General features: G+C 45.3%; 2 protein-coding genes across 7 annotated transcripts; both read left to right on the plus strand.

Moving 5' to 3' along the window:
* Nucleotides 1-1,235: 1,235 nt before the first annotated feature.
* On the plus strand, nt 1,236-15,573 carry LOC133126514 (leukocyte elastase inhibitor-like). 6 transcript variants are annotated; one of them, XM_061238806.1, is made up of 7 exons: nt 1,236-1,359; nt 11,373-11,588; nt 12,422-12,559; nt 12,643-12,760; nt 13,022-13,164; nt 14,205-14,369; nt 14,938-15,573. In XM_061238806.1, the coding sequence occupies exons 2-7, from the start codon at nt 11,421-11,423 to the stop codon at nt 15,346-15,348; spliced, it is 1,143 nt and encodes a 380-aa protein (XP_061094790.1). In that variant the 5' UTR covers nt 1,236-1,359; nt 11,373-11,420; the 3' UTR covers nt 15,349-15,573. The 6 variants fall into 6 exon arrangements, with proteins under 6 accessions (XP_061094790.1, XP_061094789.1, XP_061094793.1 ...); XM_061238805.1 differs by lacking the exon at nt 1,236-1,359 and adding an exon at nt 10,653-11,046; XM_061238809.1 differs by lacking the exons at nt 1,236-1,359; nt 11,373-11,588 and adding an exon at nt 11,730-11,814.
* Nucleotides 15,574-19,264: 3,691 nt separating this feature from the next.
* On the plus strand, nt 19,265-22,656 carry LOC133126561 (leukocyte elastase inhibitor-like). Its single transcript, XM_061238906.1, has 7 exons — nt 19,265-19,316; nt 19,634-19,849; nt 20,431-20,568; nt 20,706-20,823; nt 20,915-21,057; nt 21,613-21,777; nt 21,931-22,656. The coding sequence occupies exons 2-7, from the start codon at nt 19,682-19,684 to the stop codon at nt 22,333-22,335; spliced, it is 1,137 nt and encodes a 378-aa protein (XP_061094890.1). The 5' UTR covers nt 19,265-19,316; nt 19,634-19,681; the 3' UTR covers nt 22,336-22,656.
* Nucleotides 22,657-22,917: the final 261 nt, after the last annotated feature.

A 22,917-nucleotide genomic window follows, 5' to 3' on the forward strand; every position in this document is an offset into this window, starting at 1 on the left:
ATCGGTTGCTGATTTTAAAGGTGGAAACAAAAGCCAGCAGACCATGACCAGGGTTTCTGACCCCTACCCTGCTACAGGTTCTACGACGGTAAGGGTCGGAAAGCCTGATGCTGGAGAGCCGCAGGGTCTGCTGGTTTTAATTTTTTTACCTTAATATCAGACATTTTAAGGGGCAGGAGCTCGAGCAAAAAAACAAAAACAAAGGACACTTACCCCACCGACACATACTATTCCCACTCCGATGTTGCCACACCACCGCCAACTATAATCAAGAAAACAAGGTGAGAGTGAATTAACTGTGTAGTCAACTCCTGTGATTGATTGCCGGCCGCAGTACGAGCGATTGAAAACTCTTCAGATTCACACACTTCTCTCTCCTTTCCCTTGAAGCAGGTGCCTCCTCCTATGGGGCGACATGGCTCAGGCAGTAAGAGCAGTCTGGTAGTCGGAGGGTTGCCGGTTCGATCCCCTGCCCGGGCTGTGTTGAAGTGTCCCTGAGCAAGACACCTAACCCCCGAATGCTCCTGACGAGCTGGCCGGCGCCTTGCATGGCAGCCAATCGCCGTTGGTGTTGGTGTGTGAGTGTATGAATGGGTGAATGAGAAGCATCAATTGTACAGTGCTTTGGATAAAGGCGCTATATAAATGCCAACCATGTGCCTCCAGCCCACTGGGAACGTTTGCTTTTCAGGACTGCTAGCTGACACCGTCCCTGGGTGATGTACTGCCCTGGGGCTGTCAGCACCGACACGGCCTGGATGGGTCAATTCCAGACCACTGGACCCCCCCCCCCCCCCCCCCCTCCCCCCCGTGTTTTATTCCCAAATAGCTCCCACGCAGACCCCCAGGAAATGCAGCACTGTACGAAACCTGCAGACCTACATTGTACATCTGCACGTTAAATGGAAGATGTGTTTCCAAACTTTCAGTGAACACTGAACAGCCTGAAATTCGTCCATGTACTGCACGTGCCATTGCCTTTAGAAAGACCCTTCTGCAGCATGTATGTCCCTCCTCCTGATACCTTTTATGTAGTAATAATAATAATAATAATAATAATAATAATAATAATAATAATAATAATAATGCATGGTTATTATTATAATATACTAATTATGTAATAATAATAATCATCATCATCATCATCATCATCATCATCATCATCATCTACATCTGTCACCCTTGTGAAGAATGAGATTTTACAGGGCGATCACCTTGGTAACGGAAACTGCCCTCCGAAGACGAGCAGGAGGAAAGATTTTGAGCTGCGTTTCATTAGCAGATACGAGGAGGACAGCTGGAGTCGGAGCACGGTGGAGCCCCTTCCTTTCGTGCATACTTGTCCAAATTCGTCTCTCCGTGAGTATCTAGACCGAGGTCGATTTATACGGTACTTATAGTATCCGCTTCTCGTTGCAGCAGTAAGTGAGCGCTGTGTGGTATTCGTGAAGAACGCATCCCGTTGCGTATGATATGGGGGAGTAATTAGATTTGTTGTATGTGTTGCCATCGCGTGCTTTGACAGCCTCTTCAGAGCTACCCGTGGGGTATTTTATTTAACTTTTTTTGGCGCCAGGGGAGAGAGAGAACATAGAGCTCCCTAATTATGAATTTGACACTTCTCATTAAGCCAGCTCTGGGGACCGTTAGTCAGCCTTCGTTTATAGCCTCGCGTTTCACCGAGGCATCCGTCGAAATCCGAGGAGCTATGTTTGTACTGAAGCAGCGCTCACTTGTTCAGCATTACGAACAATGTATATTTCAAAAGATGTTGTTTTCCCATATGCAAAAGGCTTAAAGAATCCATATACGTCACAGACATCCCATATATCTCGACGCGTCCCACCCTTGAATTCTTACTTTTTGGTTCCGTAATTCGCGATTATACGAATTAAGATAATACGCATTTATAAATTTTGCCTTTGGTGCACATTACTGATGGGTGCTGAAACCCGGGTGACTCCGGGACCTTCCGGCAGAGGTGGGAGGTGGGTTATTTACTGTGTTTTACTAAATGAAACATATAGGAAACATTTGAAAAACATTTTTATGATTATAGCCGCTTTTATAGAAACGATTGTGAAATGTCTTAAATGTTTAAAAATAAAAACTTTTTGTGAACTCATGTGACATTATATAGCCTATGACATATGTATTTTATATTTTCTTGTGTTTTTGTATGTTTTTTTACAAACCTTTTGCATATGAATTTACTGCTTTGTTTCTTTTTTGTTTTTTGCATTATTATTGCATTGCATTATTATATGTACACAGAAACCTTAAGTGCACAAAAGCCAGTGGGCTATGATCCAAATATACTGTATGAGGAACTTTCACTTTCTTCATTTTGGCTGCAAAGATAATTGGCTATAATGTAACAATATTGATTGATCGATTAACAAAAGACCTTTGCATGGGACAGGCAGAGCTTTGGGCAGGGTATGGTGTGCAGGTCAGTGACAGTGGGATCACTGAGCCCCAGAGGTAGAAAACGTAGAAGTCAGAAAGTAAAAGTCATCTGCCTCCCACCCATGAACTCCGCCGGCTGATTTCACTTATCTGACTGAAGAAATGGGCCAATTAGCAAATCCAGGTGATTGTAAGAAAATACTGGGGAGGACTTTTTACTTTCTGATCCAGGATTTTTCCCCTTTGCTGATCCCTGGAAGCTTGGGTCCGGGGCTGAGGACTCCGTGTCAATGTCTCCGTGTGTCAGGATAGATGAACCAATCATAACTAGAAAGTATGCAGAATAAATATGTTTATTCAGTTCAGGGCAGATCAAACAGGCAGGGGGGTCAATCGCTGGCAGACAGAAATCGGGCGTGGTCAATGTCACAAGCGAGAGTCCAAACACAAAAAGGCAGTCTGATAAGGCAAAGGTACAGAGGGTAATCCAGAAATCAATTACCAAAAGTTCAACCAGAGTTGGGCAACAACAGATTAAAGCCAAGACAGAAGGCAAAAAGCAAAGGTAGGGGTACACAAAACAGGTCGATGCACGGAACGGACAGTCAGGAAAACGGCGGGAGGAATGAGTTGAACACATTACAATCTGGCAAGGAATAGACAAAGACATACGGGTATATACACAAAGGTAAATTTACTGCAATGACAAATGAGTGTGGAGAACACTGCTAATAACAGGAAGCCAGACAGAGGGGGGGGGGGGGGGGGGGGGGGGGGGTTGTGACAGACTAAACTGTATCCACCCCCTCCTCCAGGAAATGCAGTTACTTGCCAGGGTATTTGCTCAGAACCATAGAAGGACATGTTATGATTTCTCCAGTGATGGGTCGAGGATGTTCTGGCAGAGGAGTGCAGTTTGGTCCCCTGGCAACGGTCAGACATCAGTTTTAATCACATTATGTCCTTCACAGTGGCCATTAGGTTTGAGAAAATGGAGGCCTGTTGCCAGTGCTCAGAGGACACAGATCTGGGCAGGAGGCATAATGGTGGCAGAATATGGATCTGTCAGAATATGGGTTTTGAGTGCCTTAATGTTTCCACTGTGCTGTAGGATAGCAACGCACTATAGAAAAACACCAGAGCACCTCATAATGAAATGAAAATGTCAGCAATCACACTTTGCAGCCTCTCCCTTTTGTGAAACCCAAAATAAAATTATTTTTATACTAATTTTCTATTTTGTATTTAGCTGATTGTTGATGCGGCTTGCAAAGTAAATTGCCAGCGAGGCCTTCCTTGTGGGTGTCAGGTTCCGTGTCTCTTTCCCATAGTCTTGTTACCTCCTAATTTCCCTGTTCTCTTTCTAGTCCCATGTTCTGTTTCTTGTTTTGCTTGCCCCTGAGTCTCAGTTCATTTCCCTGTTTCCCCACTTCCATGTGTTCTCTATCTCCCGGTATCCTCCCCCTCACCTGATATGCATTTCCTCACGTGTACGTCTCACCTGCTTCTCGTTCGTTGTCTAGTCATTAGTGTGGCATATGAGCCTGCCTGTTTCTTTCTTTCCGTGCTCGTTTGTCTTGTAACGTGCCTTTTGTGGGCGCGTCCCGGTTTCACAGCCTCTGTTTTTCCCAGTTCCTGACACCCTGCCAGCTCCTGATCTGTTCCCGTCACCTGCTTGCTTCTCCGTCCTAGCCCTGCTCCAGAACCTCTTGCCCTTCTGCCCTCCGGTTCGCCTGCACCCTGTGGATTTACGACCTGGCTTCGACCTCCGCCTGTCCTGTGACTTCACCCTGCCTGAACTTCTGTACCCTGTTTGCTTGGACTCAGACCCATTGCTTGTACTCGACTCTTCTACTGCCTTGCCTGAATTGCCCTGACTGCCGTTATCTGACCTGTTTCCGTGTATGACCATGATTTACTACATCCCTGAGTCTGCAATTGGTTCCGATCGACCCCCCCCCCCTTAACAAGTAGGATCGCCGAGAGCTATTTTATATGCATGTGTGAAATGCAGCCCCTGCCAAGCATGTATCTGATCCTACTGCAGATGGTGTTCGCGTCTTTAGTATAAAAAAAAATCCTGTTCCTGTACTGACTGACACAAGGCATAAACACTTCTTCAAAAGCTGTGAGAGATCAGCCAAGTTGAACACAGATCAAACTAAGGCAGGACGGAAAAACACGGTCGTCAGGCCACCTGTTTGGAACAGTTCTGCTCAGGTACCAGATCGTACTCCCCCCCCCACCCCCATCACCGTCTCCCACATGCGACTAGGGTTCATTCAAGGTCCCTGCCGTGCCTTCACTGGCATCGCATAACTGGATAACTGAAAGAAAACCACTTTAACTGCCGGGAGTTGAGAGTTCTAGAACACTGACTTAGAGTTTTCTAGAAGTCCATTGCTCTCAATTTCCAGTAGTGATTGTTACATCAGCCTTTAAACACCTTAAAAATGATATTAAGCAACCAGTTTACTGAAATTATGACAGAGGAACTGTATCAAATCATTTTAAAGTAGGTGGATTTTTTTCTTTTTTCTTTTTTACTGCAATGTAGCTATATGTTGAGTGTTGCTTTCCAGTTTGGTGAATAGTGTGCTTTGGAAATTACTATTAAAAGTTTTTAGTAAATGTTGAAAGTCATTCTCTTCAGGTCTATTTGCAGACACCAGTTTTATTCAGGTTGATTGAAGTCTCCACCACAGGTGGTCACAGTCTTTCCATATTTTAATTGTGCAGATATTTCTGCTTTACATGCTCTGGAAAAGCCTTCCAGTTTTGGAGTATTTTTAATTTGGGAGAGGGGCAGGCATGTCCCATTCAGCAGATTCTCGGTCTCTGACATAAAACCATCGTGTCAACAGGGAGATCACTTCCTTGATGTTTGTTCCCTGATCACCACGTCTTAACAGCAAACCTTGTAGGTCAAGGGCTGCTCAACCATCTTCCAGGGGATCTACTACGTCCTACGTCCTGTGGGTTGTAATTGCAACCCTTATTTGGCATGCCTGATTCTGATAATTAGCAGCTCAAATAGATCCCCTGCTGTGGAATAAGGTGTGGTTTATTACAGTTGGAGGACAGAGGATCTCCAGGATCAGGGTTGAGCTGCCCTGGTGTAGGCCAATTTACCAAGCCAGGGACACAGGACTTTGTGCGAGGCCCAACGTGGTCCATCCGGATCAGGACTGGACCATTCAAGCCCTGCAGGTTTTAGCAGCTTCCTCTACACCAGAATCAACACCCTCAGAAACAGAAGGGGTGTAAAATCGTTCCGAATGAGACAATGTTTTCAGAAGTGGTTGTGTTTTACTAAAGCGGTAGCCTCTGTCATAGTCATCACATAAATGGCCCTGATCCAAATGCTGCTCATGCAATTGGTTGCTGTGACCTGGAATTCCTCACGGTGGCACACCATTGGCCAGAGTGTTGGCAAGAGGTATGCCTGGCGTGATATGCCCTGCTGCACTTCACCATAGCAACTCTTTCGCTCAATTGGGGTGGGTAGGGTACCCTTGTCGCACCCTTGAGCTTCATAAACTGTCCAGCTGTGAAAATTATAAACAGGGTAAGTCACTCTGGTGACACTGCTGGGGTTTCCTTACTCGCAGGAGTCAAGTGTCCCCGATAACGGACTCGCTCTGAAAACCCCCCGCGATGGTCCCGTCGCAGACATACGGCAGGATCCAAGGCGTGAGAGCATACGCTGAAGTGTAAAAAAAATGCACTGCGGTGTGATGAAAGGGGACACTCTGGTCGCTCCCTTCTAAATGGAAGACTGTGGTCGTCATGGAAGCGGGTGTTAGAATGGGGGGGGGGGGGGGGGGTGTCTGTCTTTAATGATGCTGTCGGTGCGTAAAAGAAGAAAACTACTTCGGATCCATTCAGAGGGCATTCGGAGATTCCGATTTACTTGTTGGGGGGGGGGGACGGCGTCATGGGATATGTATTTGGAAGCCGACCCCTCCGTAATACACGTTGGTTATCGCCAGGCAAAACTGCCCCGATTCCCCTGGTGACAGCCTCACCCAATGGGGAATGATCAGTGACAGCAGCTGGCCCTCAGGGGGAACCCTCATGGGGAACATCCACCAATCAGGCGTCTCCGTCATTGCTCACGCAGACCGCCTTGAGCCCGGCGGTCACCGGCTGCCTCAGTAACCCTCCCTACCCAACGCCCCTGCCTCCCAAACCCCATCCACCCCCCACCCCCCCCCTCCCCCGCTCCTTCAACTAACCGTCTCTTCTTCCATTCTGATATAGTTCTGATCCCGTCATCAGATAGCGTGACCCTTGTTGAGGATCCCCGGTGCTGTCCTCCGTTCCTGTGGAAATTCACCAACTGCTGAAAAAAACTCAAATGTTTTGAAACAGCTGGTAGTTGGTTAACCAGATCAGACCAGCCCCATACTCAACATGGTTTCACCAGCTCAAGCTATGTTTTGAAAGAGCTGGTAGCTGGTAGATGGATTTTACACCAGGGAGGTCAGGGGCTAGTTTCACATACACAGATTAAGCCTAATTCTAGGAATGGAGATTCTACACACAAAACTCAATTTAGTTCAGGACTAAGCTTAATCTGTGTTGGTGAAACCCCAACCCCAGCCCCAGAGCTGTGACAAATGTCTTCCGTTGATGGCAGTGTCTGTCTGGTCACGAACCTGATTCTTCTCATTCTCCTTCACTATCCCCACTGCAACAGTCATATTCATCCCAACTTGCATATCAACCTCTCATTGTCTACCTAATTAGCTCTGATTGCGCCAGTCATTTTAGTGATTTACTCCGAGGTTGGTACAGAAAGCCTGTGCTGAACAGAAACCCATGGATGTTTGATGGCAGGCATACGGGCAGCCTGTAGCGCAGCGGTTAAGGTAAATGACTAGGACACGCAAGGTCGGTGGTTCTAATCCCCGGTGTAGCCACAATAAGATCCGCACAGCCCCTGAGCAAGGCCCTTAACCCTGAATTGCTCCAGGGGAGGATTGTCTCCTGCTTAGGCTAATCAACTGTACATCACTCTGGATAAGAGCGTCGGCCAAATGCCAATAATGTAATAATGTAATGTGTGCAGGTGATGTCCCGGCAGAGGTCAGGTGTAATGTCCCAGCAGAGGTCAGGTGTAATGTCCCGGCAGAGGTCAGGTGTAATGTCCCGGCAGAGGTCAGGGGGGCCACCTTGAAGCCTGAAGAGCACATCTCATGGGATGCCAGTGCAAGAGGAGCACATCTAAATGTGTGGAGGTCCCATTTTCTCCCCATGACAACCATCCAACCCATCTTCTTATAGAGACCCACAAAATGTCTGAGAGGAGGAGTTATTATCAAGGATGTTGTTCCCCTGTATGTATCCGAATAGGGTATCCTGTATGGGCTAAAAGACAAAACTGGTCCTTGATCCCAGCACCTTGCTACATGAACAGTCAGCTTCCTCTGTGGTGTTAAACTTAGGTTGGGTGTTTAAGCCTGTATGTTTAAGCCGATCTCTGTGCTTCTTGAGACCTTTCCAACTGGTCACCCAGAGAAAGGGCTATTCACCAGGACATTGCCCGTCAGAGATGACGGCAGCATTGTTCTATTGTTTTTCTAACCCAGAGTGCTTACTCTGTGTGAAAACGACAGAATCTACCTCGATGGAAACAACCACTTGCAGAGTAGGTTTTTTTGGAATGTTTGTCTTTTCAAAATTGTAACTTAAGTTGGTGTAGGAGAACTCCATGGGTTTTTATTACCAGCAGCAATTGTTACATCAGAAGTTTGAATGTTCAGTTAATAATATTCTAGTGATGTATTTGTGATCTTACACCTTAACGGATTAAAAGGAGAGACGAACGAGGGTCTGTAGCCTAATATAGGGCTTATGTGGCGAGGGGTAACGGTAACGTCGGACTATGGATGCCGGTAGCCTCAGTGTGATTCACCCAAGTTTCTCGTGAAGCACTTTCATGGTGACTCATCGCGGGGAATGCAGGGAATTAAAGTAGATTATCATGTCACTGCCAACCAGCTGCTCCAAAGCACAGGAATACTGTCGCTCGCTTTGTTGTGCTTTCGGGACGGGAACACAACGATGGGACGTCATGTGTCAGACACGGCGCCCCTCCCGCCTCCACTCGGTCTTCAGACGGCACTTATTTTTCGCACGCCACCGGGAGCCCCCCAAGCGAGGCCCCGACAGAGTCTCCGCAGGAGGCGCCGGCCCCGCCCACGCCGGCCCCCTCCCACCAAAGGTCCCGATGAGGAGGGCTCCAGCGGTCCGCTCATTGCAGCCAACTCATTACGGCTAGCTCATCTGGGCAGCTGCCCTGGGATTGTGCCGCAAGCTTTACTCTTGTTTGTTTTGGACTGCCGTAAGGGGCAAATGGGGCACGGGGATGGGGAGGGGGGAGTGCGTGAAGGGAAGGAAGAAGCCAACCATCCCAAAAATAGAAATTTCAACATGATGATGAGGGCCAGGTGAGTGGCACTGCGGAGTGACAAGGGACAGGGTGGCCTGGTGTCCCGAAAAAACAACATCAGGGACAGTGTTGGAAACCTGTCAAGCAGGGCGGGTATGGCCCAGGTGCTGGGGTGCACTTCCTGTCCCAGGGAGCCCGGGTTCAGTGTTCATCCCTCAACAGGAGGCCTCAAATCATACAGTAAACATAGCAGCCTTACTACACCAATAAACAAGTTGAGTCGTTAAACCAAGATGCCTGGCTTACTGGGTGTCGAATATTTTTTTTTAACGATGGGGCGTATTCAGAACCTGCCGCCCCTTGCTTCGCTCCTAACTGACATCCCTTGAAATGTTGTGGAAGTGAATAATCCACAGTGGTGACGGTCGCGGGTCGGACCAGGTGTCCATTTCCACGGCTTTGTGAGGAAAGGGCAGTTCTTCTCCCAGAGTCCTGCTTTGGCCGGCTCTGTCTGTATCCCCTCTCTTTTTGGGAAGGCACCAGTGAACACATCGTCTTTGGCGGGGGGGGGGGGGGCAGAATGTTCTCATCGCAGCTGGCTTCAAGGAAGGATAGATAGAAAAAAAAAAAACGTTCAAACGTCTCTCAGACGGATCACTCATTGTCTTGTACCAGCTGGAGACCCGGTGGAGGCCAGCCTAAACAAGCCTGTTACATAACAGGAATTTGAGGGGATCTTGAGCATCGAGCCAGTCTGTCTCCAGGGGACAGAACCCCACCATCGGCGATTAATACCATTCCTGTAAGGATGACTAATAGTGCATGAGGCAATGAGGCAATGGCTGAGAAGGGGCATGCCCCAATACTCAAAAAATGTATCCTCTTCTCCTCTACTACTGTCTTGTATTCCATCCAGAAGTATGGGGGGAGGAGACAAGTGAAGGAAAGGAGGATACATTTTGTGGAACCCTTCCCGATGAGTCCAAGTTTTGCTCCCTGCCCTGCACTGTAAGGGAAGGACCATCACACCTATCCCCTAGTGGCTGGGATGTCTCCTGACACAGTACAAAGAACAGTCATAGGGGGAAATGAAACTCTCACATCTGGAGATTTTATTTTGCCAGACAGGAAAGGAAACACATCATCAAAGTTAATCTATATGAAAAAGGCTTTAGCATGCTCATAAAAATTCAAGGCTACTGGCTACCCCCTTTCTGAAAGTTTGCTTCTCCCAGTGAAAACATCTGTCTGTACTGACTACTGACTAACCCCATTTTTAGTTTGTTCCACCTGTTCGATCTTTGCTGAAACAAACTTTCCAGGCTATGCTTCAATACACAAGGAATGTTTGGTTTTACTGTTGAACCTATCAGCCATGAGTGTTGGGCTACCACACTGGCTCTTCTCTCATTTACTGGGATGCCAAGCTGGAACACTTTGTGTTTTCAGCTGTTTCAGACAGCAGTTAAAGAATAAATAGCATTATATTAAAGTCACTGACACTTACACGGTCTATTCTTAGTCCCCCCCACCTGTAAACTCCTACCAAAAAACATCCATTGAGCAGCAGTTTGCGGGTAAAACACGTTGTTAATGAGAGAGAGATCAGAAGAGAAGGGCCAGACGGAAGAACAGAAGGTGACAGTAACGCAAATACGTATGCAGAAGAGAATCTCTGAACACACAATGCGTCAAACATCTAATTCGATAGGCTACAGCAGCAGAAGACCAACAAGTAAAATAAAAAAAGTTCAATAAATACTTAATGTGGTGTAAGTTATGGAGGCATCATAACAAAGATGTTTCAGGTAAATGTAATGTACTTGCAAAGAGCCGGAACTATTTTATGTTGCACTGATACACGGCTATAATGTATGCACGTATGCTGCGCAGTGATATGTTTTTTACAGTTCGCCCAGTAAACGATGAAATCTTATCTCTGCTCCGTGCTTTATTATTTTATGTAGTTGTGTTGCAAGACACAACAGTAAAGCCTAAGAGATTAACGCGATGGCAATAAAACACAGTTGGAACAGTGCAGGACAGTTTACGAGCTTCGTTTTTTTTTTTTTTCATGACTGTGACCTCGAGCGACCAGAACAGGAAATTCAAATGGACGTTCTATTTACAGTATGCCGTGCTGCCTATGTCTCTCTTATCACGTTCTCTGCAGTCAAATTGGGATGTCTTCATCACAGCCCGTATAGGCAATATAAAATACAGCATAGAGCAGTCAACAGGTCTGTTATGATCCCATCCCTGTTTATTCTCAGTTCCTCTTTCGTTTATACACATGCAATGGCTTTGTTTACAGAAATATACTCTTAACTCTGCACAGTCAGGCAGAACCTAGCCACTCTGTGCTCAGCTTGTAAGCAGTTTAAAGCTTGCCATTTTTTCGAGATCAGCTACCTGGACTCACATAACTTAAAAATCGAATGCAGCAGGGACACTGACTTTTTAAAATTTAAACAATATATTTTTTTACAGTGTATGTCAATGTCACCTGAGTTTAGAAATGTAAATATGATTTGATTTGGCTACATCGCATGTGTTTTTTTGACAGGGTTAGCTCTTGCACGTGCAAACTCTGGGTTTCAGAGAATAACCAGCCATGGACAGTCTTAGCAGTGCCAACACGACGTTCGCCTTGGATCTCTTTCGGACTTTGAGCGAAACCAGTGCGAGTGGAAACGTCTTCTTCTCCCCCCTGAGCATCTCCTCAGCTCTGGCCATGCTCTATCTGGGGGCCAAAGGAAACACCGCCGATCAATTGGCAAAGGTAGGACGCGAGAAAATGTCGGTAGGCGCACATTTACATTTTATTGTTTGATACTGTTTATGCTGGCGGCGACACTGAACATGCTCTAATGAGCCATATGGTCACTGGTCAGTTTAAGCGTACTCTCCGTGTGTGTCTGTCGCTTCTGTCGGCCTCGCCTACTTCGTAGCTACTTCGTTTTCACCTTAATATCAGCAACCATTTCATACCTGAGAAACCAGGTGAGGTGAGTTAATTGTGTAATTAACGGCTTACTGACCACCTTCAAGCGCAGACTGAAGACGCACCTTTTCAAGATGTACCTCTCCCCACTCCTTCCTATCTCCCTTTAATCCTTAACTGATTGGTAGTTGATTGTTTTCTTCAGTTCTCAATAGTTCTCAATTTGTTCTAGGTTTGTTTGGCTATGTAAGCTGTTTATTGTTCTTACGTAAGTGCCGTTGTCCGTACAGCAATGACCACGTTTTTCTAGTTGAGGTCCGTAGGTCAATTTTCATAATTGTCACAAAGAATGTGACCTTTAATGTTGTGCAAGTATAGTCTTTTTTTTTTATGCAACTGCAGTCATACGCACCCACCTCAGCATCTAACCTGGTTCGAACTGGCCAACCAAACTGGCCAACAGGAAAGGAACTGGCCAACCAAACTGGTCAACAGGAAAGGATACAGAAGAAAACATTGCGTTTCATAGGTTTTTTTTTTTCATAGTGTACTAGATTCACAAGAGGAGTTGTGTGATGTTTTTTGTTGGGGGCTACCGCCATCTGCCACTTGAGCTCAATGTAACTAAAATGGCCACCCTTCTCCCCGTCTCTTCCCTCCCTCCCTCTCAGGTTCTTCGTTTCAGTGAAACCATGGACGTTCACTCAGATTTCCAGGCTCTCTGTTCTGGAGTAAACAAGCCTGCTGCCTCGTATCTCCTGAAAATCGCCAACCGTCTCTGTGGAGAAAAGACTTTCAACTTCCTCCCGGTGAGGTCTAGTTCCACTCTCCACTCGCTGTTCTCATTTACTGTACCTGTTGGAGACTGATAGAATCTGGAACCCTGTTTTAGAAGTTCCTAGAAAACACACAGAAGTTCTACAGTGCAGATCTGATGCCCTTGGATTTCATTGGTGCTGCAGAGGAGTCACGGAAACAGATTAACCAATGGGTGGAGGAGCAGACTGAAAGTAAGAGACCAGAACAGACTGAGAAACATTGATCACATCTGGCAGGACCGGTCCTTAACCCTTGTGTAGTCTTAACATTCTGTATACTCCCCTTGTCCTAAAATGACCCACCTTCACTAAACCCTTAAAATAAAGCAGCTTAATTGAATTTTTATTTTTCAAATATATTTTGAATGAAGGGCATGCAGGCCAACACAAGGGTTAAATCTAGTGTATGCTCTGTATTTAAATGTCTTCAGCTTCTTTGTGTCGCCCCTGCAGGTAAAATCAAAGACCTTCTTATCCCAGGAACGGTTTCTGCCATGACAAGACTGGTTCTTGTGAATGCCATCTACTTCAAAGGGAGCTGGATGCACAGGTTTGATGGAAACCGGACCAGAGAGATGTCCTTTAAAATCAGTCTTGTGAGTTTCCTTGCAAATGCCTCTGCTAAAATATAGGACTATGGAGAGTCACAGTAAACAAAGCAGGCACATTATGGATAAAAAAAATAAATTATTAAATTGTCTATGGGCAGTGGGACGTGTTTTTGGAAGTGATCGTTTAGGATGAGCACCTAATGCTCATGATATGTGTTCATATTCTCATATGTTCTGTATGGAAATTTTATTATTATTATTATTTTTTTTTTTGACCTTTATTTATACAGGGAAGTCCCTTGAGAGCAAGCTCTCATTTTCAAGGGTGCCCTGTTTACAAAAAACATAATATAAAAGATACAGGTTGCAACAGACAAGATAAGAGCAGACAAAAAACAAGTTATAAAAAACAGATAATAAGTGATAAGACACTAAAAATCAGGTAAAACACGAGCAGTTCTCAGTCATGGTACCCACGAGGAGCACTCTAAAAGAGTCTAGAGAAACAAAATGATCCAATTTTACAGTGTCCTGGAGCCTATTCCACTTGTCCGGAGCATAGTGAGAAAAAGCAGTCTTTCCATATTCCGTCCTCACGCGCGGAATGAGCAATCTGATGTGTGACTGCGAGCGTGTTCGGCAACTCGTAGAGTTGTTGAAATGGCTGAAGTCAGTTGACATGGTGAGGGCAGGAACACAGTGAGCCTACATCGCCCATCCTGGCTGCATGTACGTGGAGTGCTCATCAGGAGGGTGCTAAACATGGAACCAAACAAAGCAGTGTGGTTCTGGGGGACCGACTGACAAAATAACATGGAAAGAAGACAATAGGAAGTGCTGAAACACTCAGTCGGAAGTTTGGAGAGAAACTGGGAGAGGAAGCTGCCATTTTATTACACAGCTGGTTAACATAACATAACATAAATTCCAAAAGGAAGCGTGAACCAGACTTGCCTACACAAAGGCCCTCTTCTTGGAGGAAGGGAGGAGAAAAATGTTATTTAAAATGGCCTCTTTTATAAAATGGCTCAGATAAATTAATCTGATAAGTTACTTTATTCTTTTTTCTCTTCTTGCGGAACCAGACTAAGAGCAAACCAGTACAGATGATGTACCAGAAGGACAAGTACCCCTACAACTACATCCGAAAATACGGACTGCAGATCGTGGAGCTCCCCTACCAGGAGGACGAGCTGAGCATGTTCATTCTCCTGCCCAAGTCATCCATCTTTGGCAGCACCCTCAAAAAGGTAGCAACTTTGCTGGTGAAATTATCCATCCATCCATCCATTATCTTAACCCGCTTATCCTGAACAGGGTCACAGGGGGGCTGGAGCCTATCCCAGCCTACATTGGGCGAAAGGCAGGAATACACCCTGGACAGGTCACCAGTCCATCACAGGGCACACACACCATTCACTCACACACTCATACCCACGGGCAATTTAGACTCTCAAATCAGCCTAACCTGCATGTCTTTGGACTGTGGGAGGAAACCGGAGTACCCGGAGGAAACCCACACGAACACGGGGAGAACATGCAAAATCCCCGGCCGACCGGGATTCGAAGCCAGGACATCCTTGCTGTGAGGCGGCAACTATGAACTTCGTCACATTTTGCCATATTCAAGTTTCTTATTGAAATTGATATTTGAATCAATTATAATCGATTCTGACATTCCAAATCAACGCACTTGACTCGGCATGTTAAGATGAATACATGCATTTATAAAGGAAATGTTTAAAATACTCCATATATTTACCATACGTTGCTATAGTATATTGTATTTGCTTAATGGGTTCTCTCCCTACACACCAGCTTGAGAAAGAGCTCACTCTGGAGAAGATTGACCGATGGACAGACAGGAACAACATGGAAAGAGGAACAGACATCAAAGTTCGGCTGCCCAGGTTCAAGCTGGAGGAGAACTACGAGCTGAACGCCCCCCTGGAGCGTCTGGGCATGCGCGACGTTTTCGACGGGGCGCGGGCAGACCTGACGGGCATGAACGGGGAGGGCGGGCTCTTCCTGTCCGGCGTGGTGCACAAGTCGTTCGTGGAGGTGAACGAGGAGGGCACGGAGGCGGCCGTGGCAAACGCAGACTACATAAGCTACGGTCTTTTCGATTCGCCGAATAAGAACTTCACCGCCGATCACCCGTTCCTCTTCTTCATCCGGCACAACCAGTCCCGCAGCATCCTCTTCCTCGGGAAATTTTCCTCCCCGTAATGAACAACCTTGTGTGTATTTTTAAAGACAAGGCTCAGGACAATTGGGGGCTTAGTCTGGTCAGAACACATACAAAGTAATCTATATACAGGACTTGTATTTTTGTTTCTTGATAATAGCTCATTTGCATTTGCAAGTGATGATACTTACACACCCAGTGGTCTGGGAATGTTAATTTGCCAGGTCTGACGTTGTGTATGTTGAAATAAAATTGGTTTAAAAACAGTCAAAGAGTGGGAGTACATCTCATCTTCCAGTACCCGGACTGGTGTAATACGACTTAATGAACGGTTAACAGAAATGTAAAGATGGGTAACGATAAAATGGGTTGGGCATGTTACGGTTACGGTTAAAATGGCTGGTAAGCCGCATGATCGTGTACCGGAAGCGTATACAATTTACAACCGTGTGCTAAACAGGCAGTCAAATATCTTCGACGTATTGTACTGTGTTAACACGCTTGGAGAAATAAAAACGAAAAAAATGTCACAATTGTCTTTTACCTCGAGTAGAGTCACGGTCAATTCTGAATAAGTGTACAACCCCCGTACAAGCAATGTAATATAGAGCATACAGCACCTGACCCGGTCTGTTACGCCCGGTTCTTCTTAATTCTCACCAGCGGTTTATACAAATGCACTTTGTTTTCAGTCATGCGCGCGCACTGTTGACGCTGCACTCTCGAACGGAGCAGGTGTCGGGCTCATTCCATGCCGTGCTCGTACAATTAGGTAAGGAAACTGCCTATCTAAAGCCGCGACTCTCTCTGTTTTAACTTACGCTCGCTAGTATTGCTGTATTATTGTGTAGTTTACAATGGTACACGGGGGGGGGGGGGAAGCAATGGTTCCACACAAACCTTCCCTATACAGTAGGCTAGTTCCCTATACAGTAGGCTAGCTTTTATTCGCTACATACTGTTGTTATTGTGAATGTATGATCGTTTATGTAGTTATACGCAATTTATTAGGCTTTATTTCAACTTTCTCTCTGCTAGACTGTTAGAAATACCGTGAGGTATTTTGTTTTAGTGAATTGAGCAGCCTTTGCACAAATGCACACTCTATTGATTCTACACAATCGGAGTGAGGCACGCGCTGGATCTTTGGCTCAAGCGGTGCTGTGCTTGTCAAAACTTTTATATTGGGACTAGCCAGCATCCTTGATGGGTGATGTCATCCTGCCGTACTGAACCGGGCTCTGCGGACCTCCGAGAACATTCAGTTGGGGATTTGTTTTTCTTTAACAAAACATTAATGTTATTTCTTCACCACTCATTATTATTTCTTTAACTTAAGTTGTTGCTGCTTTTTGACCAATTGAATGAAATTAATTGATTCATTTCAAATTTCAATTACACATTAATCTCTGACGCAGTTTACTCACGGTTCCTGCTCCTCATCACCAGAAGCCGCTGGTTCCCCTCAGTTCCTGTTTGTTCTCAGTGCGGCTTGTCTATTCTTTGCGCCTGTTTCGTGTTCATTTATTTCGTCTCAGTGTCTCTTCGTTTGTGGTATCACTGCTGTATTATTGGTGTCAATAATGCTAGCGCTTGTGTTTCATTACATTACATTGCATTTAAGGTACCCGTCCACTTAGTGGTTAAGGTAAAATGACTGGGACACGCAAGGTTGGTGGTTCTAATCCTGGTGTAGCCACAATAAGATCTGCACGTTGGGCCCTTGAGCAAGGCCCTTGTGCAAGGCCCTTAACCCTGCATTGCTCCAGGGGAGGATTGTCTCCTGCTTAGTCTGATCTGTCCTATTCTGGCTTGTCTCTGTATTTTTCGGTGAATTATAATCGATTCATTTCATTACATTACATTACATTACATTACATTATTGGCATTTGGCAGATGCTCTTATCCAGAGTGACGTACAGTTGATTAGACTAAGCAGGAGACAATCCTCCCCTGGAGCAATGCAGGGTTAAGGGCCCAACGGCTGTGCAGATCTTATTGTGGCTACACTGGGATTAGAACCACCAACCTTGTGTGTCCCAGTCATGTACCTTAACCACTAAGCCATAGGCCGCCCCCCTTGCTGCTGATGAGAGGTTTGCATATCACAGTGTAGCCTGCCTAATTCTGCTCTCTTTATAAGTCTACCGTGTATGGTGGCGTGTCATATTTTCACCCCTACTGGTGATGTGGGTTTGGCTGTTATGAAACGTGATTGTCTTCCTTGGCCGACCTGTACAGTGTTTATGTCTGAGTTTTCCGGTGCCTTCTTTCTATATCCAGACTTTCAAAACGGCTCTCTTTGAAAAATATTTAGACTACATAGATAGCCAACAAGTGTAGGAAGTGAGATTTGAAATATATAATGTAAAAAAATTTAATAAACTGGTTCATACAAAGGAGAGATCATCCTCATTCATAAAAACATTCATCAGCTATCATACTATCCTCTGAGGAAATGCCTGGCCCTTATTAACGAGTGACCCCCCTTTAGTTAAATAATTACTCCATCCATCCATTATCTTAACCTGCTTGTCCTGAACAGGGTTGCAGGTGGGCTGGAGCCTATCCCAGCATACATTTGGCGAAAGGCAGGAATACAGTCCATCGCAGGGCACACACACCATTCACTCACACACTCATACCTATGGGCAATTTAGACTCTCCAATCAGCCTAACCTGCATGTCTTTGGACTGTGGGAGGAAACCGGAGTACCCAGAGGAAACCCACGCAGACACAGGGAGAACATGCAAACTCCACACAGAGAGGCCCCGGCCGACGGGGATTTGAACCCAGGACCTCCTTGCTGTGAGGCGGCAGTGCTACCCACTGCACCATCAATGCAACATAAAAAACAAATTGCTTTCCAACATTATTATACTTTAATTTAGGCATGTGAAAAAGAATGTATACTGTATGTTTTGGAGATCAGTAACCTATGTTTATTGTCTCCTACGCCTTTAACATTACTATCTTTGAAAGGAGTGATCGAAGTAACCTTTACTCCCGTAACTATAGAATCTCTCCCCACCTTCAAGCGCAAGCTGAAGACACACCTCTTCAAGCAGCACCTCTCCCCATCCCTCCCTACCTCCCTGTGAACCTTAATTGTTGTCTCTGTGACTTGCTTTGTGTATCGGTATTTTTAGTTGGCTAGGTAAGCAGTGTTTGGATAGTTAACTTTGGTGACTTTTGCTCTGTTTGTTTGTTTGTTTGTTTGTTCAAAAAAAAAAAAAAAAGGCCCTTGTCCTTCTCTTTGTTGTACAGGTAGCAGTTGAAATTGTACTTACCTCTAGGGTCTTTCAGCGAACTTATCCCTGGTTATGGGTATGCACTTTGTTGTACGTCGCTCTGGATAAGAGCGTCTGCCAAATGCCAATAATGTAATGTAATGTAATGTAATGTACTGCTGTTGAGTGCCTTACACGCCTACCTTAAACAAATGTAGCCTTCGCCTCTTGTAGCAGATACTGTTGCGGAAAGGACGTAGGCTACTGCTGTAAGTTAGTAAATGCGAAGTAGACCTGCTGTATCGTGTTAGACTGTGATGCTTCATTCACAAAGTTGCAAATTAACACAATTTAGCTGCGTGGCCTGTTCATTCTTGTTACACATTGTCAGTACATTTTTATGCGACGTTTTCCCTTCATTAAAAACCTTTTTTTTCTTCCACAGTGTAATGCCCCAGTGGAACGTTATTCCTTGTCTGACAAATATTTGAATATATAGCATACGGCTAAGCTTTTCTGCAAATAATTATTTGTTCTTTTTTATTATTATTATTATTGACATACAGATGTGTGGGTGAGATAAATTGTATGGCTGTCTTAAATGTTATCTATTTTCGTTTGTTATGCTCCACAAATTAAATATTAGACGAAACAGGCTGCCGTGGGTTAACGAGAATGGTGCTTTTGATTTTTTTTTCATATTATTTGGTTTTAGCCTACCCGGAAGGGAGCTCTTATTGTATCATACTTTCAGTTTCACGGTGACGGTACAGCGCAGGTTTGACTTTGTATTATATTGTATTATATGCATTTTCTTTTTGCATTTAAAGTAAAAATACGTTTTGAGGTAATATGTAGAATTCTGGTGGTGCAAAAAAATATGGGGCACATATTTGCTACGCGTTCTTTGGAAAGAACAGTTTTGCTAGCTACATATGCCGTTTATTTTTGACGACAGGTTAGAAACACGTGTTTTAACGATTTATCTCATAAAATGTAGGCTTAGTGGAGTTCATCTATGTCGATGTCGTCATAGTTTTTAAATGAAGTTAAATATGATTTGATTTTGGCTACATCGCCTCTGTGTTTTGATAGGGTGGACTATTGCACGTGCAAACTTGGGTTTTTATCGAATAACCAGCCATGGACAACCTTAGCAGTGCCAACACGACGTTCGCCTTGGATCTCTTTCGTACTCTGGCCGGAACCAGTGCGAGTGGAAACGTCTTCTTCTCCCCCCTGAGCATCTCCTCAGCTCTGGCCATGGTCTATCTGGGGGCCAAAGGAAACACCGCCGATCAAATGGCGAAGGTAGGACGCGAGAAAATGTCGGTTGGCTAGATTTAATCATTGGATTTGTGGTTGCGTTGCTGTGGAAGCGCATTAGTTGAAACATTTGCAATACGTTGACAACAGGCTGAAGAACATTGCATGTGGGCATTGGTTGGTTTAGCCTTGCTCACAATCTGTGTAACTTTCTGTAGCCGAAAAGGCAGGCTGGATGACGCGACCGTCTATTTAGCAAAGGACCACGTGGATACATCATCTTTTTAACAAGTGCAGTCATCCATACAGATGCACTTTGTCTGCATTTCTTTCAGTTGAGGTGTGTAGGTAGCTCATTGTTCTGAAGAATGTAACCTTGTAGTTACACAATAAAATCGAATGCGGCTCCTATTACCACCCCTTGAACCCACTGCTCTGTACTGGCCCTTAAAATAAAGTCATGAATTCTGACATGGACATGTACCCCTGTACTACCCGTTGAAAACTCATTCTGTTGGTTTATTGAATACTTAATTTGGACAGTTTAACAGACCCATTTGTTCTCTTTCTCTCTCTGCCTCTTTCTCCGTCACTTCTCCATCGGCAATATAACTTCTCCTTCTCAGGTTCTTTGTTTTAATAAAGCCGCGAACGTTCACCTGGATTTCCTGACTCTCAGTTCAGACATCAACAAACCTGCTTCCTCGTATCTCCTGAAACTGGCCAACCGTATCTACGGAGAACAGACTTTCAACTTTCTCACGGTGAGGTCCACTTCGACCACATAGTTCCTTCTATCTTCGATGGAAACCCCCCCCCCCCACTATTTTCACCCATTTCACCACACAAAAGCAGATACTATAACGGTTGGTGACTGATCAAATTTGGAACCCTGTTTTAGGAGTTCTTAGAATCCACACAGAAGTTCTACAGTGCAGATCTGGTGCCCTTGGATTTCATTGGTGCTGTGGAAGAGTCACGGAAGCAGATTAACCAATGGGTGGAGGAGCAGACTGAAAGTACGAGCCTGTGAGAAACACTTTTAGCAGTATTGGTCACTTAAATCCAGAGTGTGCTCTGTCATCCTTCAGATTCTTGGTGTTCCCACAGGTAAAATCAAAGACCTTCTGAAACCAGGAACGGTTTCTGCCATGACGAGACTGGCTCTTGTGAACGCCATCTACTTCAAAGGAAGCTGGATGCACAAGTTTGACGAAAAGCAGACCCAAGAAATGCCCTTTAAAATCAGTCAAGTGAGTTTCTTTGGCTTTGATAAGGATTAGGAGTGCAATACGAATATATACGACTGTCTTAACCAAGGTAGGTGCCTCATATCTGAAAATTATGCATTACAAATAATTAAAATGTGTGTGTGTGTGCAGTGAGATATGTTTTGAAGACACTAGTTTCAGACACCAGACACTAAGTCTCATGAAAGTAGATATTCAGGCCATTCTGAACATTCTCTATCACCATGAATGTTCCCGTCAGACCTGTGTCAAATATTTAGCTGATGCTTTTATCCAAAGCAACTTACAGCTGAATAGACTAAGCAGGGGCCAATAATAAGGAGCATTGTCGGGTTAACGGTCTTGCTCAAGGGCCCAACAGCTGTGTAGATCTTATTGTGGCTACACTGGTGCTTGAAGCTTTCTGGTCCCAGTCACGTACCTTAGCCACAAGGCTGCAGGCATTAACTAAAAAACGGAAATTTAAAACCAGGTTGCTTCCTCCAAAGCTCTTGTTGTGAAAATTGTGAAATGGCTTTTGACTCTTTTTTTTTTTTCTCTCTCCTCTTGTGGTGCCAGAATGAGAGCAAACCGGTGCAGATGATGTTCCAGATGAAGAAGTTTCCCTACAACTACATTCCTGAATACAACCTGCAAGTCCTTGAGCTTCCCTACCAGGGGATGGAGCTCAGCATGTTCATCCTGCTGCCTGAGGAGTCCCCGGATGGCAGTGCACTCAGAAAGGTTGTGGCTATGATAGCCACTATGTGCCACACCTTTTTTAATGTAGTAAATTCAGTTAACCACAAATGATTGTACCATTTGAAGCAATGTGTTGCGATATGTCCTATTTGCTTAAAGGCTGAGTTGATGCACTAACTCCCTGCACACACACAGCTCGAGGAAGTGCTCACTCTGGAGAAGATTGACAGCTGGACGAACAGGAGCACCATGGAGACCAGTGCGGAGGTCAGAGTTCACCTGCCCAGGTTCAAGCTGGAGGAGGACTACGAGCTGAACGCCCCCCTGGGGCGTCTGGGCATGCGTGACGTTTTCGACGGGGCTCGGGCAGACCTGACGGGCATGAACGGGGAGGGCGGGCTCTTCCTGTCCGCCGTGGTGCACAAGGCGTTCGTGGAGGTGAACGAGGAGGGCACGGAGGCGGCCGCGGCCACGGCGGGCATGGTCAGCTTCTGCATGCTGCTGGAGGAGAACTTCACCGCCGATCACCCCTTCCTCTTCTTCATCCGGCACAACCAGTCCCACAGCATCCTCTTCCTCGGGAGGTTCGCCTCCCCGTGAGAGGGAACCCGACGTGTGTGTTATTATTCGCCCGAGGTTAAGCAATAGTGTTGCGGTTGATTCTGTGGCCTTTTCTTTTTTCTTTTTCTTTTTTTTTTGTTCCAGTTCTCTTTTCTGGGTTTGTCTCGGACTACTCTAATCCAATCTGACGGGCTCATTTTGAATGTCATCGCCATATGGAATCACAAACGTGAGGTGCAAGGGGTTGTCTATATGATTCCAGTTGGCAGACTTGAAACAAGCTTTTGCATCATTCTTCTGTGCCACCTTTCCGTGTTCTTCACGATGGAAATCCTCCCAATAAAACCATATATAATAAGAGGAATTCTCCTGTAGTACTGTGTGGACTGTAATGTGTGAAATGGAGTAGAGCGGACACAGGTTTCAGTCATTGTCAGTGCTCATTGTGTGTGAATGTAGCAAAACAGTTACTCGTCTGGCTCATCTGGTTTCAGAATTGGGGAGGAAATATAAGACACAGACAGTAACGCACCCTACAGGGCCCAAACATGAATTTAAATCTAGTTACGCTGGACCGCACTTGACCTTAATAATTAATTATCCAAAAGCCGAGAGGAGACG

This window comes from Conger conger, chromosome 4 (genome assembly GCF_963514075.1).
Source record: "Conger conger chromosome 4, fConCon1.1, whole genome shotgun sequence".
Taxonomy (NCBI): domain Eukaryota; kingdom Metazoa; phylum Chordata; class Actinopteri; order Anguilliformes; family Congridae; genus Conger; species Conger conger.

What these genes read in the sequence shown, in the direction of transcription:
- LOC133126514 (XM_061238806.1), top strand. Translation starts at nt 11,421, where the DNA reads ATGGACAGTCTTAGCAGTGCCAACACGACGTTCGCCTTGGATCTCTTT. An exon ending in AGACTTTCAACTTCCTCCCG is followed by an intron (nt 12,560 to 12,642) that starts GTGAGGTCTAGT and finishes ACCCTGTTTTAG; the next exon opens with AAGTTCCTAGAAAACACACA. An exon ending in GGTGGAGGAGCAGACTGAAA is followed by an intron (nt 12,761 to 13,021) that starts GTAAGAGACCAG and finishes TCGCCCCTGCAG; the next exon opens with GTAAAATCAAAGACCTTCTT.
- LOC133126561 (XM_061238906.1), top strand. Translation starts at nt 19,682, where the DNA reads ATGGACAACCTTAGCAGTGCCAACACGACGTTCGCCTTGGATCTCTTT. An exon ending in CCGCCGATCAAATGGCGAAG is followed by an intron (nt 19,850 to 20,430) that starts GTAGGACGCGAG and finishes TCTCCTTCTCAG; the next exon opens with GTTCTTTGTTTTAATAAAGC. An exon ending in GGTGGAGGAGCAGACTGAAA is followed by an intron (nt 20,824 to 20,914) that starts GTACGAGCCTGT and finishes GTGTTCCCACAG; the next exon opens with GTAAAATCAAAGACCTTCTG.